This window comes from Mirounga leonina, unplaced genomic scaffold (assembly GCF_011800145.1).
Source record: "Mirounga leonina isolate KUSES-001 unplaced genomic scaffold, KU_Mleo_1.0 Mir_127, whole genome shotgun sequence".
Classification (NCBI taxonomy): domain Eukaryota; kingdom Metazoa; phylum Chordata; class Mammalia; order Carnivora; family Phocidae; genus Mirounga; species Mirounga leonina.
The window spans coordinates 65890053-65903941 of record NW_023270316.1 but is presented as its reverse complement, the minus strand read 5'-3'; the positions used below and the strand labels follow the sequence as shown (position 1 = coordinate 65903941).

The window sequence follows — 13889 nt, the reverse complement described above, 5'->3', positions numbered from 1 at the left end:
AATTCTATCTTCACAGAGGCTCGACTCATAGGTGAGACGGATCCCTGAATTTCTCCGTTTATCTCCATTTCCTTTTTTTTTTTTAAGATTTATTTATTTGTTTGGGGAGGAGGGGCAGAGGGAGAGGATGAGAGAGAGTCTTAAGCAGACTCTGCATTGAGCGCAACCTGATGTGAGGCTCCATCTCATGACCCAAGATCACAACCTGAGCTGACACCAAGAATCGGTCACTTAACCAACTGCACCACCCAGGCACCCCTACATTTCCTTCTTAAACTAAGACAATGGGTCCAATTCAAAGGGACTATCTACTGAGAATAATGGGAACTGGCGAGTCCACAGAAACTGTGGGGATGCAGGAAGTGACCTGGCTCTATGAATTATTTTATTATTTTTAATCAGAAAGAAAGAGAGAGAGAGTGAGCACAAGCAGAGGGAGAAGCAGGCTCCCCACTGAGCAAGGAGCCTGATGCGGGACTTGATCCCAGGACCTTAGGATCATGACCTGAGCTGAACGTAGCCGCTTAACTGGCTGAGCTACCCAGGTGTCCCTATGAATTAATTTTTCTAATAAATATTTATAAAAAGGCCCTTGAACACCAGGAAACCTAGGCAACTTGAATAGATCCTAGTATTTCTCAATTCACTCATCTGGTCAATTTACCCAGTACTTAAGTGTGAACTTGGAAACGCTATAGAGTGTGTAAAGAACTCTTGCTCTCAGAAACCTTACCATCTAGGAGGGTGATATGATATGTCACCTATAGACCAGGAGCCAAATCAATTGTCACAGGATTGTAGGGGTGGAGAAGACCCTAAACAGTGAGGTGATCAGGGGATGTTTCACAGAGGTCATCTGGGCCAACTGGGAGTGTGCCTTTTTGACAGCTGAAGGGGCAAAAGAAGGCTCCTCGGACTCCGAAAGGTGCCAAGTGCAACAGCCCAAGGGGTATCTGTAGCAGTGTAAATTAGTTCACAGGATGAAGCATAAGTCCAGAGGAAAAGTGGGAGCTAGCGCTGGAAAGGAAGACTGTGGCCAAATCAAGATAGTTCTTCCTATGAGAATAAGGAGGTAGGACTTTTTTTTGGCATGGCAACAAGTCATGGCAACAAGTCTGACATCAGTGTGCAAAGTAGATGTAAGGGGCCGAGGACCAAAGCAGGGAGGAGGCCACCTAGCAAGCAGTTTTTGTAGCCTATGGGAAATCAGAGCCCTAGAACAGCACTGCAAAGTGGGAGCGGGGAAGACTAGTGATAAACTGAATGTAGAAGGGGAGGGGGGGAAAGGAGTCAAAGATGATTTCGGGGAAAAGGGGGAAAAATTTAATTCAACAATAAAATGGGGTCACCTGGAGACCTTTGATTAAACATTAGGAAAATGTGGGGCACCTGGGTGGCTCAGTAGGTTGAGCATCTGGCTTGTGTTGTTGGCTCAGGTCATGATCTGAGGGTCATGGGATGGAGCCCTGCGTCAGGCTCTGAGCTCAGCGGGGAGTCTGCTTCCCTCTCTCTCTCTCTCCCTCTGCCCCTCCCCCTGCTCATGCTCTCTCTCTAAAATAAATAAATGAATCTTTAAAATAATATAAATTAAAATTATGAAAATTATGTGTCAGCTGGGATCCCACAACAGGCTCTGGTTATTTTGATGGAACTGGGTGTGTAAGGGCACCACCTTCGATCATGGTGGATGAGGGTCCTGGGACCGAAGGGCTCTCAGCTCCTCTGGTTCCCATGTGGGCGCTTTGCCCCCCACCCTACTGGGTATTGCAGGACGGCCTGCCCTTAGACTTGAACTTGGGAGTCAGCCCTGGAGCAGTTCTATAGTGACCCTCTCCCCCCAGGGACAATGTGCCCGGGGGATGCTCTACTGCCATCTGGGCTTGCCCACTAAAATGCATCTTTCAAAGGTCACCAGTGGTGTCCTCACTGCCAAGTCCTATGACCTCCTCCCAGTTCTCATGCTACTAGACTTAACATCAGGCATTTCTGGCCTCTCCCTTCATCTCGAAACTTTCTGCCCTGTGACTTCTGTAACTGCTCTGTCAAGGCTCTCCTGCCTCTTCCAATGTGCTCTTATAATTGCAGATGGTCACCATGCTTCCATGCCCATCCTTACTCTACAAACCTTTCACTGGGGTGGAGGGAGAGGCATCCTGCATTTCTAGTATTTAAATCACTACTATATGCCAGGATCTCCCAAATACCTATCATTGATTCAAATCTGACTTAAATACAGTTCCTGATTCCTAATTGCCTACAAATGTTCCCAAAGCAACTCACACTCCACACATCTGAAATATACTTACCTACCACTCCTCCTCAATGCTCAGACCTGCTCCTCATCTCTGATTCTTCTCTCCTCTTCTGGCCTCATATCCAGTTAAATTCCTGGTTCATTTCCTTTTCAAAGCCTACCCCAGGCCCAACATTGCTATTTAAATTCTTTCCTGACAATTTCTTTCCAGCATGACTGCAGCAGCCTCATAGAGCCTTCCATGGCCCTTGGCCCCTTGTGTAGCCACCCTCTCTACCACTGCACCATTGTTTCTAAAATTCAAATAAAAATCAAATCATGGTCTTACCTAAAATTCTCATTCATCCCCTAAAACCTACAACAAAAACACACCTTCATGAGCCCATGCAATGACCACAACCAACGTGGCTACCACCATCTTCTCCAACCCTTTCCTCCAATCTATCACTCGTTTTTGTCAGACTAACAACTGTTCCTTAAATATGCTGTACACTTTCGTGCCTTTGTGCCTTACCTCACATTATTTCTTCAAGTGCTGATACCATCCTAGCAGGATCCTTCAATTCGTTAAGTCCTTTTCTCTTGGAAGTTTTCCCTGACCCCATGCATGAGATCTAACCCTTTCCTCCTCTGGCTGTCATGGCACGTTCTACACTATTACAGTTAAGTGGTATATATAAGCTTATCTCCCAACTTGAATGCAAGAATATAAGCAACTTGAAGACAAGAACTGTGGTTTAATCATCTTTGCATCCTTGGGACCAAATACATGCCTGGAACACAGCAGATGTTCAGGAAATATTCATTTAATTGATATGGGGCATTTCCAGGGAGGAGTTCATAAAGGCAGCTGATGTAGGGTGCTGCCTGTCCCCTAGAGAGAGTGGGTCGAGATAATGGTTCAAAGCTTCGAAAAGTACCTTTGGAGACACTCACCTGCTGAGGGTGAGCACTAGCAGGAATTGATAGGTGCAGGGAAAGAGAATGGAAGGAGGACTGAGCTTTACATGCAGGAGAAAATTCTAAAAACATAAGAGATGAATCATCAGCCCCCTTGATTTTCTTGGTGCATTTTGTTTTCAAGAATTCCCTCGGAACTCCAAAGCAGCAAACACCCTCCACAGAATGTAGAAGGCTGAAATCTACATTATAGGAAAAGACTGAGCTAAAAAAAAATAATAGCTAGCAATCTGCCTTTGAAGGTGTTTGAAAGAAATCAAAAAAAGTTGACATATTGGACTAGAAAGCTGATTAAAATTCTCTTTGCTTCCCCAGCTTTGATTTCTGTCTTATCTGCATATGTGCATAAAATATTTTTATATAACTGTAAAAAAAGAAAATTTGAATAGCATAAATAAGAAAACTGCAGGATTTCCAGAGTCACATACAAGTGTGAAGTCTGGGGAGGACAGAATGGTGCCTCAGTCATGCTAGAAAGTCATTAACTAAGTCACCCAACTTTCCCTCTGTCAAATGTTTACCCTTACATCTCCAGCACCCAGCACTGCTGGTCAATGGTGGAATCTCAACGCATATTGGGTAAATGAACAGTTGTTGCCAGAAGGGTTCCTACCTTAGACTATAGACTTATAAAGGGCAAGAAAGTCCATCAGCTCGTGCTTGAATTCATGGCACTCACTGGGGCTCCATTATGTTTGCCATTGGCTTCTACAGAGAGAGAGTCTAAACAGGTGTTATCTTACGATAAAAAGATGACCATCCGTTTAAATGGGAATAAAAACTCTAAAGCAAACAAAAAACCACAAAGTTCTTCTAAGTGATCCATGAAGAGGTCAAAATTCTGAAATCTGTAAGTTTTAAGGAGAACTGTAGTAATGAAAATTCAAGGTAGGTAAATGTGGTTTTCTTACACTTTTAATATTAAGAAAACAATATAAAGCAAAACTGAACATTATCTGTTTTTATAGAAATAAAATTGATGCACAGTATACTTTTATATTAGAGATATTTTGTTATAACTTCTTTGTGCAGATAAAGGAATTTGTTTAAAAGAATTTCACTTTTAAATTACACATTTTATGAGATGTCTGTGTTCCAAAGATAAACACACATGAATAAAGATTCAACCCATATTAAACACTCTTTATGATACCCTTATATATTCTTGTTTCTTTAAGAAGCAACTAAAAACCACTTTTCCCATTTCTTAGTGATAATTGCATTCAAAGTCTTGGTGCACAATTATCTGGGGGCTCATTATTCTTCGTGAGTGTTATTAAGGCTCCTGGTTTCTCTTTTTTTTCTAGTTCCAATTGCCTTTTTGGATTCTCTCTGTTAAGGAGAATAATAATAATTCAACAGGTATGTGAATTATGTTATCTATAAATTATTTAGGGGGCTTGACCTGTATGCTTCCTGAGAATAGAGACTGTTTCTTTCATCTCTGCATTATTAGTGCCTAGCAAATGCCTAGCAGACCTGCACTTGATATTTCTGAATGTGTAAATGAACACCTTATATTAATAAATCACTTCTAGCTTCCTTCAGTTCCAAGAAGAAGAATGCGTAAGGGATGAAGAGAAGATTTATAGAGGATTCTCACTCTTGTTCTACCACTGACTTACACAGGGAAGTTTCTGTCTACCACTGACCATACATCATGAAGTTGGAGTGAATCATTTCACCTCCTGGAATGTTGGTCTTGGGACTAATACTTAGGCTTCTCTTGCAAAGTGTTATGTTATTGTAAATTGCAATGTTAAACTAGGTACTGTATTAGTGATTTCCTGGAGATCAAATCTCTCATAAACAGAGGTGAAGAAACCGATATCGAGGATGGCCAGCCTCCCTTGTCTGGAGCACCAGCCCCAGGTGCCAGCCCTGAGCTGCCACGATTAACTCTGTCACTCTGAGCCAAGCAGTACCCCTAGCCCTCGCTGCTTCCTCATTTCTAAAAACAGGCTATATTATTATATAACAGATAATATTATCATGTCTTGATTGTAGTTGGAAGACGGTTAGGAGAATCAAAAGAAATCAAAGACAGAAAAATCCTATGTAAACTCTGATGTCATTTAAATATAAGTTAACAGTATTACCATGAACAGCAGCATGGCATGAAAACTGAGCAAATCTTAACTGTATACTATGCAATAATGTCTGTATAACACAGGATGATGAACACTGGAAGTAGAAATTGAACAACTGAAATAAAAATCATTTCAAACTTTGAGTTGATACTTTACGGGGAGAAACAAAGATTCTTTAATGTTAGAAAGTCAGGTTCATGGTAGTAATTGGGTTTGGGGCTACATCAGTGCTTAAGAGGTATGAAAGTAAAATTATTCACAGTCTAGTCTTTATGATTTCTGAAAAACAGTGAACAGACCATTTTAAGAAAATGGAGATGCAATTAATATAGAGATAATTCAGTCTCCTTTCCACTGGGTTTAAGAGCCATAACTTGAGTGGAGCTGGGAGTCGTTTTGTTTTGTTTTGTTTTGTTTTGTTTTTTGGAGCTGGGAGTCTTAAGCAAGCACAGTGGAGGGGACTGAGGCAGCACTTCCCTGACATCTAGCAGCTGTGTTTGCCAGAAAAGAAATGGAAATACCACTGCACTTCCTAAACTCTGGGTCCAGGGAAAGAGAGTGGTCTTGGGAACATTGATATAATCCACAAATCTGTGACTGGGTATTGCTGCTCTGTAAACCCTCTCTAAATTAGAATCATCCAGAGGAAGGTGATAAGATTTGGTAGCAAGTCAGAATCAAGAGAGGGTCATTGCATATTATAAGCTGTTATACAACCAAGAAATGGTTGCATGGCGTGCTTTCTAGATCAAAATGCAAAACTGTATATGCATAAAGGAATCACGTTAAACAAAATACGATCAGTGCCACTTAATTAATTTTGACCTAGAAGTTAAAAATACCTTGAGTGAAGTTTAATTTTAGAATGGATTCAGATTCCACTCTCTTAATGTAAACGATACTACCCAGCATGGCACACCTGTCATAAATTCCAGGTTAGTGCTGGTCAAATCAACCAGACTTTAACTAGAGTTGAAAGGGCTCAGGGAAACACAAGAGAAATGCTTGTTTGAAAAAAATCTATTGATTTTGAGGTTAATGCATCCTACCGATTTTAAACTTCTAAAAAGAATAGTTACAAATGTTGGCAGTGATGAATATACATGCATTCATTACATTTGCCTGTCTGCTTTTTAGAGTTTCTGAAATTACTTTTGGTAAATTATAATTCATCTATATTTATAAGATTATAGTTAGATATATTAGATATATTATATTTATGAGATTTATATAATCTTAGAGATGCTGAGTAGTGATTATGTTACCAGTTAATTCTAAAGTGCAATAATTTCCATATTCATAATTATCTTTTTAAAATTAGATTCATGATTCTTTTTTGTAAACTCAAATTTTAGATTCATTTTTGGAGTAAAACAGGTTTTTCACTATTTGCAAGGTTATTTCTGAGTCGCAAAAACTCTGTTTTTCTCTTGTATTCCCTCATTCAATCTTGGCTGCCACAATCATACAGAAAGCGTGAGGACACTTATTTTGCATCTGTAGTAGAAAACTTAGCAGCAGACCATAACTACTCCAGATCTCATGATTCTGTTCTTCGACATGTGCACAAAAATTTGACTTATCCCCCTTCCTTGAATTGTGAGGACAAAAGAAAAAAAGAAAAAAAAAAATTGTGCCCAAACCTAGGAGCACTTCACTGCCTGCCTACAGGTCTGAAAAAGAAAACCTGTTAAACGAATAAACAAATGAAAAAGCAGAGCTAGGCCCATAAATACAGAGAACAGACTGATGGTTGCTAGAGGGAGGGAGTTGGGGGATGGGCAATACTGGTGAAGGGGAGTGGGAGATACAGGCTTCAGTTATGGAATGAATAAGTCATGGAGATAAAAGGCACAGCATAGGGAATGTAGTGAATGGCCTTATAAATAGCGTTGTCTGGTGACAGATGGGAGCTACACTTGTGAGCACAGCAGAAGGTATAGACTTGTCAAATCACTATGCTGTATGCCTGAGACGAATGCAACATTGTGTGTCAACTCTACTTCAATTAAAAAAATAAAACTAAACCAACATTTTAAAAACTGTTAAAAACAATAACAAAAAGTCAATAGCTATAGCGCTTAAATAATGCATATAGATTCTGTTGAAATAGCTATACTGTAAAAGACATAAGAATTTGGCTAATCGGGCGCCTGGGTGGCTCAGTTGGTTGGGCGACTGCCTTCGGCTCAGGTCATGATCCCGTAGTCCCTGGATCGAGTCCCGCATCAGGCTCCCTGCTCGGCAGGGAGTCTGCTTCTCCCTCTGACTCTCCCCACTCTCATGTGCTCTCTCTCATTCTCTATCTCACAAATAAATAAATAAAATCTTAAAAAAAAAAAAAAAGAATTTGGCTAATCACCCATTATTAGATGTCTCCCCCCCCTACACCTGGTATATACTAAGAAAGAAGAGAGAAAAGATAAAAAATTTGTTAATGTCAGACTCGTTTTGGATTGGGGACTAATTTTGTTTTTTAATACTGTTGTTTTTAATAGTATTGCCAATGTTCCAGGTAATGTGGGGCTTCTTTGTCCTTTATAACTTTTCATGATTATACTAAATAGCCAAGATTTTAGGGGCAACAGGCTGGCTAGGCCCATGACCTCTTTCTTCCTTACTGCTCCATGGGGGTTCATTCGATAGCCCAGGTTTGCTCAGAGAAAATGAGCAGTGTTCTTTGGTCCAGACTGAACATGCTCACAAGAGCTCAGTTTTAACCTGTTAGCTGGTTAATGAACAAGCTTAATCAACAAGGTTAATTTGTGAACCTCTACAAATGTGGTCTGTGTGTAGGTGGTATCTCTCTTGAAGGGAAAGACATTCCCCCTATCTGTTTCCAGGGAAGGGATGATCTTCAGACAGGAATTCTCTCTTGTCCCAGGTAATTGGCTCTCTGAAGGTGGGTCATTATAACCTGGGCCTACACTTCATGGTATCTAGAGCTCTGCTCTTGGGTTGCAAGGGTTAAAGATGGACATCGCCACTTGGAAGCAAGCAGAGGATGTCATTGCTGTTATGTCAATAAATGAAGACGAGCAAGCCGTATCACTCGCCAGATTATGCAGGGTCAAATGACTCCGTGTATTTATTTCCCTTTTGTTATCTGTAATTCATTAGTTCTCAAACTTGGATGAGCATTGGAATCACCTGGAGGGCTTGTGAAAACCCAGATGGCTGGGCCCTCGCTCCAGGGTCTCTGATTCAGTGGGTCTGCGGAGGGGGCTCATCAAGACTGCATTTCTCACACGTGTTCAGGTGATGGTGATACTGCTGGTCCAGGGAACCACATTTTGGGAACCTCTTCCTGAACCCACTGCTTCTGATCGTATGGTGCAAAAACCATCTGATTAAAATCACCTAGAATACTTGCTAAAACATGGGTTTATGGCCTTCATCAGAATCTGAGGGGTGGGGGCAGCAGTCAGAATGACAAACTTTACCGCGTTCCCAAGTGACATTCATGCACCCTAAACTTTGAGTCTCAATACCTTACCCGTTAGCAAAGTGTCATTGCAGGGTTCCACCCGATCTGGGTGCATATTAAGGAAGGAGTTCTCAGCCCACCCTTAAACTAGGAGGAGCAAACAAGCTGCATCTCAAGTACCAAACATGATCTGAGACGCATTCCCTGACTGCTTATGATGTAGGGCATGCTGTGAGAAGGGGGCAGGGGCCGCCCATTGTTGCCACCCTTAGGGGGAGTGTTAAAGGAGAAGATCTAGGGAATACCTACGAGCAGTGAAAGCCCAGGGAGAAGGTAACTCTTAGAGAACCAGGTTGAGCTGGGTGCTCTAGCTATGCAGCTTACTAAGAGTTCCATTTTCCAAGACTCACTTTGGAGGTTATGGTTTTATTTTTTATTAGGAAAAACAGATCATAGCACCTCTATTTTTAAATACGGAGGTTATAACTTACACTGTAGTTTAACAGGTGGTGAGGGATGCCAGAGGCCTTGGAGGCCCAGCTTAGAGATTTTTGCACATGCCTCTGGGCCCACGCTGGTGAGTGCAAGAAGGCCTCCGTGTAGGCCCCAAAGGTCTCTGCCTCTATTTATAAAAGCTTCTCTGTCTTCATGAAATTAGAGACAATCACCTTGATGTATCATTTAATAAATTCCCACTTAACAGTTTATATTATTTAATAAATAATTCCGTTCAATAGTGAAATAGACCTTCTGCCTGAAACCAAAAAGAAAAACAAGCAAACAAACCAAACCAAACACACACCTTCTAACTGGCGCATGTCATTTTTAAGACTGAAGAAGGAAGACGTAGGGCTGAGATGGTCACTTTGTGAGTATACGTCCTGTTCTAGCACCAGCGCTAGAGGCCCTGAGAGACAGGACACAGACCCAGAGTCCCCACAGCTTCCCTGACCCAGGCTCTCATTCTCCCTGCTTTGAGCTCCAGAGCTACGCTGGGGTCCAAAGTAAAATGGATGTTATATGGAAGTTCAGCAAAGACAAATTGGAAACTCCTCGTAAGCCAGTCCCAAGTAGAATAAACACTTCAACAGAGACTTCCGGGGCTGGGGGCTCTTAGCCTGAAAAACTGATTTTTGTAGTAGAAATGAAGGAAGTCGGAGGTATACTTCTATTTGTGGGCAAATCTGGGTTTCCTGAGTCTTTGCTAAGTAAGTTTTCCCAAGCTCGGTGCTTTTCCTTAAAGCTAACCTGCTAGACTCTGGCAAATCTGTTCCACCACTCCAACTTGTTCTAAAATTGTAAACCGGAATCTACTCTATCTTAAAAACCTCACACTCTGGGCTTCACACACCCTCTGCTCATCATGCGTCAGAAAAAAGACAGTTTCTTCATCTCCGCTGATGCTTTACCTGAGCTGGTTGAGGCAGGGGATTTGCTGCGCCTGGAAGGTCCTGGGCTCTTGGTGGTGCTCCTGCGGGATGATGAAGCTATTTTGGTGTAAGAAGTGGACTTCACCACTCGACATTCTGGGGGAAAGAACAACAACCACACGTCATTATAGGATCATGGTATAAACCATTCAAAATGCACAGTAAACCCGGAGACAGACATATATGGCCCCCCCTTAGTCACATCCACTTCCTGCCAGCCCTGTGCTTATCTAGAACAAAAGAACCAAGAAAACAATGAGAAAAGGGCAGAGTGGGCGTCTGAGACATGGAAGTAAATAATACTCTAAGCCTTCTAGTTTACCTTGTTTACAATAATATTTTGGAGAGATTGGGGGTAATAGCTTGGTAAAAGGGTGCTTTTGTTGGTTTCTCTCCACCCACCTCTTGTGTTATTTGTGTATATGTGTTTCTTTGAGGAAAGATTGTTCTTTCTTCCAAGAAAACTGTTAGACAAAAGGTCAATCTCATAAACCAAGATATGCAGCAATGGAGGATTCCACCCATCAGGTCCCAATTTACCACTCTTGGGATCCTTGCAATGGTAGTGATGGTTTTTTACCATATGTGAGAAATGACAGCATTCGCTCAAAAGAAGGAAACTCGGCGAAGAGATGAATTCACCCTGCTACAAGGACACCGTGTGAGTGTGTACCATCACACAACCATGTTTATAGGATGGTTCTTGGCCCGAGGATGTAAAACAACTTTGCTTTTATTAGACTTAAATCCTTGGTGTTTGTGTTCGTGAAATTTAACACTAAACATCTTAAATAGCAAAGAGGTTTTTTTATTTCCTTCTAAGTGAGCTGCACTGACCAATTATGATGTTGTGTAAATCTACCCATCTTGTTCTGAAGAAACCACTCTGGATAATTAAAAAATATGTTTATGCTTGTAATGATAATCAATGTTCACCGTGAGTAGAAAAGTACGGAGAATAAAAAAAAAAAAAAAATCTATCAAGTGATACTTTTTTTTTTTTTGGAGGGTGGTATACAAACTAGAATTTTTTAGAATTTTTTCTACTCATTTTCTATTTAAACAACTTTGGGATTAGTCTGTATATGTCGATCTGCTACCAGGCCTTTTTACACCATGATATATTGTGAGCATTTTCACCCTGTCTTTAATGGAACATTTTACTACATGGATGTACCATAATTTGCTTAGCCCAATTCCTACTGTTGGATATTTAACTTGGGTTCAATATTTCACTATCATAAATAACAAAACACCATTCTCAATGAGCGTGCAGTTATTTGATTATTTCTTTAGGATAGATTTAGCCCCTGGCCCTTGAAATTTAGTTTCTAGTTACTGGAAACCAGGGGGTATATTTTAGATGCTTAACAAGTTCTGCTGAAGGAAGTGGGATTGTGAGTCTAAAGAGAAACACTTTTGAAAAGGTTTTGACCAACTGCCCTCCAGACAAGCTGACTCAAACTGTACTTTCATCAGAGTATGAGAGTAGTCATTAGCCTAACCCCTCACTGAGGTTATGTTCTATCTTCTCAAAAAATTTTAATTTCTACACAAATATCAGACTTTGTTGCCTTAAATCTGAATTGGTTTGATTACCAATAAAGTTATATATTTTTCCCCATATGCCTGTTAGCCATTTGTATTCTTTTGCCATTATTTGCTCATGTTTTTTGGCCATTTGCAATTGGGATGTTCTTTTTCTTATTGGTTTGTAAGAATGCACTCTGTATTAAAGTTCTTTCCCTTTGTCTATCATTTTATAAACATTTAACTGTGTAAGTAGTTGTTGAAATACGTTCGCTTTAAATGTGGTATTCTTTTTAAGTATAGTAGTTTAAAATTGAGTTCTAATTGATTAGCTTTCCCCTTATGCATTTTTTTAAAAGATTTTATTTATTTATTTGACAGAGACAGACACAGTGAAAGAGGGAACACAAGCAGGGGGAGTGGGAGAGGGAGAAGCAGGCTTCCCGCCGAGCCCGATGCGGGGCTGGATCCCAGGACCCGGGGATCATGACCTGAGCCGAAGGCAGATGCTTAACGACTGAGCCACTCAGGCGCCCCCAACCCTTATGCATTTTTTACCATTTTATATTTCAATAACAAAGAAATCATAATAATTCCAGATCTAATTCTGATGCTTGACTTTGAAATTTTCTTCCCTACTCATGCAATTTCTAATTTTCTAAGCTCAAAACATGTTTTTTTTTCTTTATACCTTCTGAATGGCTTTATATAAACATCTTTTCCTCTTTTTCCCAAACCAACAAAGTAGTTCACATTGTTTAGTAAAGAAGGAATGTAAGTGTATATAAAATATAAATGTTGCAAAGCTGCAAATAGATAATGGAGAAAGTCTCCTGGAGAACCTTATGCATTGAACTGTGGGGGTGGGGTGGGGGTGCAAAAAGAAGAGGAAGGATTTCAGATGGAAAAAGGAAAGGAAAGAAATTCCACCTTGAGGTATTAGTAGTTGTGGCCTCATAGTCAAAAGCAGAGACAAAATGATTCAGGGCATTACTGAGTGTGCCCAGGCTTCCCTGATGGTTACTTGGGCCACTGTTGGCTGCTTTAGCCTGGCCAGATGGTCCTGAAATATTCTATTTCTTAAAAAGAAAGAGAGAGAGAGAGAGAAAGAAATCTATCCATCTGGACATAAATTAAAAGACAGAAGCAAAATTTAAAGCAAAAATTAAAAGACAGAAGTAAGCAAGACATATAACAGAATAACATCGAAGATATGACCAGAGCCACAAAAAGTGTTCTCATGGGGTGACAGTGTCCACAGGTGTGTCTACAGAGGTTTTAATTCACAAAACAGATCTATGGGAACACACAAAGAGGACATCCACTTAGCTCAAGGCTCCGTCCACAAAGCTGATGATGAATCCTAGAGTTTGTCCTAGTCTTGGATACCGGCCTGGCCTTTTGGAAATATATTAGCAACCAAATTAGATGGCCGTGATCTTGCTGGTCCATTGGCATGCTTCAGATGTCCACTGTGTGCCAAGTGCTGAACACGGCAGGCATTATGAAGAACACACAAAGTTTTGGGACTCGAAATACTTGCCACCTGGTAGTGCAGTATGGAGTCTTTTAGCCAGCAGTCATTTTTAACAAAATCATTTTTGAAACTGAGGGTTCTCTTTTGCTAATTTTTATTTCATGGAACTCATGCTTGAAAAACACTGGTTTAGGAAACCAACTGTTTTATGTAATAATACATTGCTCATTTGAACTCAAAATCAGGACCATAATGAGGGCAGGATGACCAGGACTTTCTGTCCCAGGTCATGAATGTTTAGAGGTCACTACATTTAAAATAATAATTCAAAAAGCTCTGTATCTAGTGAGCAAGAATGAAAAGTTAAAATAGAAAGCCACCAGATGGTGCACATTGGTAATAACACCCATCTGTGAGCCGCAACATGAATTAAAAAGTTGATTTTAGGGTTTGTCGCATGCTGTTTGCGACAGGTGCCAGAATTGCTGGTTATGGCTACAACTACCAACCAGGGCTCGGGATCGGCATAATGGAACCAATCTTACCACACTCAGTTGACATTTTCCAGCTACCACAAAGAAACTAGGCATTTCAGTTAGGCAGCTCAGCCTTATCAGAGCCAATGTAGGCGTTTTGTTTGATTTTCAAAGCATTGAAAAGAACTTGTGGGCTCCCACCATGCTTCTAGAGCTTCTCTTGAACTTGGTTCTCACCATATTAT

The 13889-nt window shown here is 40.7% G+C and overlaps 1 protein-coding gene across 2 annotated transcripts in view; it reads right to left on the bottom strand.

The window, feature by feature from the left end:
* Positions 1-13889, bottom strand: part of DCLK1 (doublecortin like kinase 1) — a 345007-nt gene that overhangs the window by 86673 nt on the left and 244445 nt on the right. For both annotated transcript variants that reach the window (XM_035003548.1, XM_035003549.1), the window contains exon 5: positions 10141-10257. In XM_035003548.1, coding sequence (XP_034859439.1) covers positions 10141-10257 — 117 coding nt within the window. The remainder of the gene's footprint in view (positions 1-10140; positions 10258-13889) is intronic.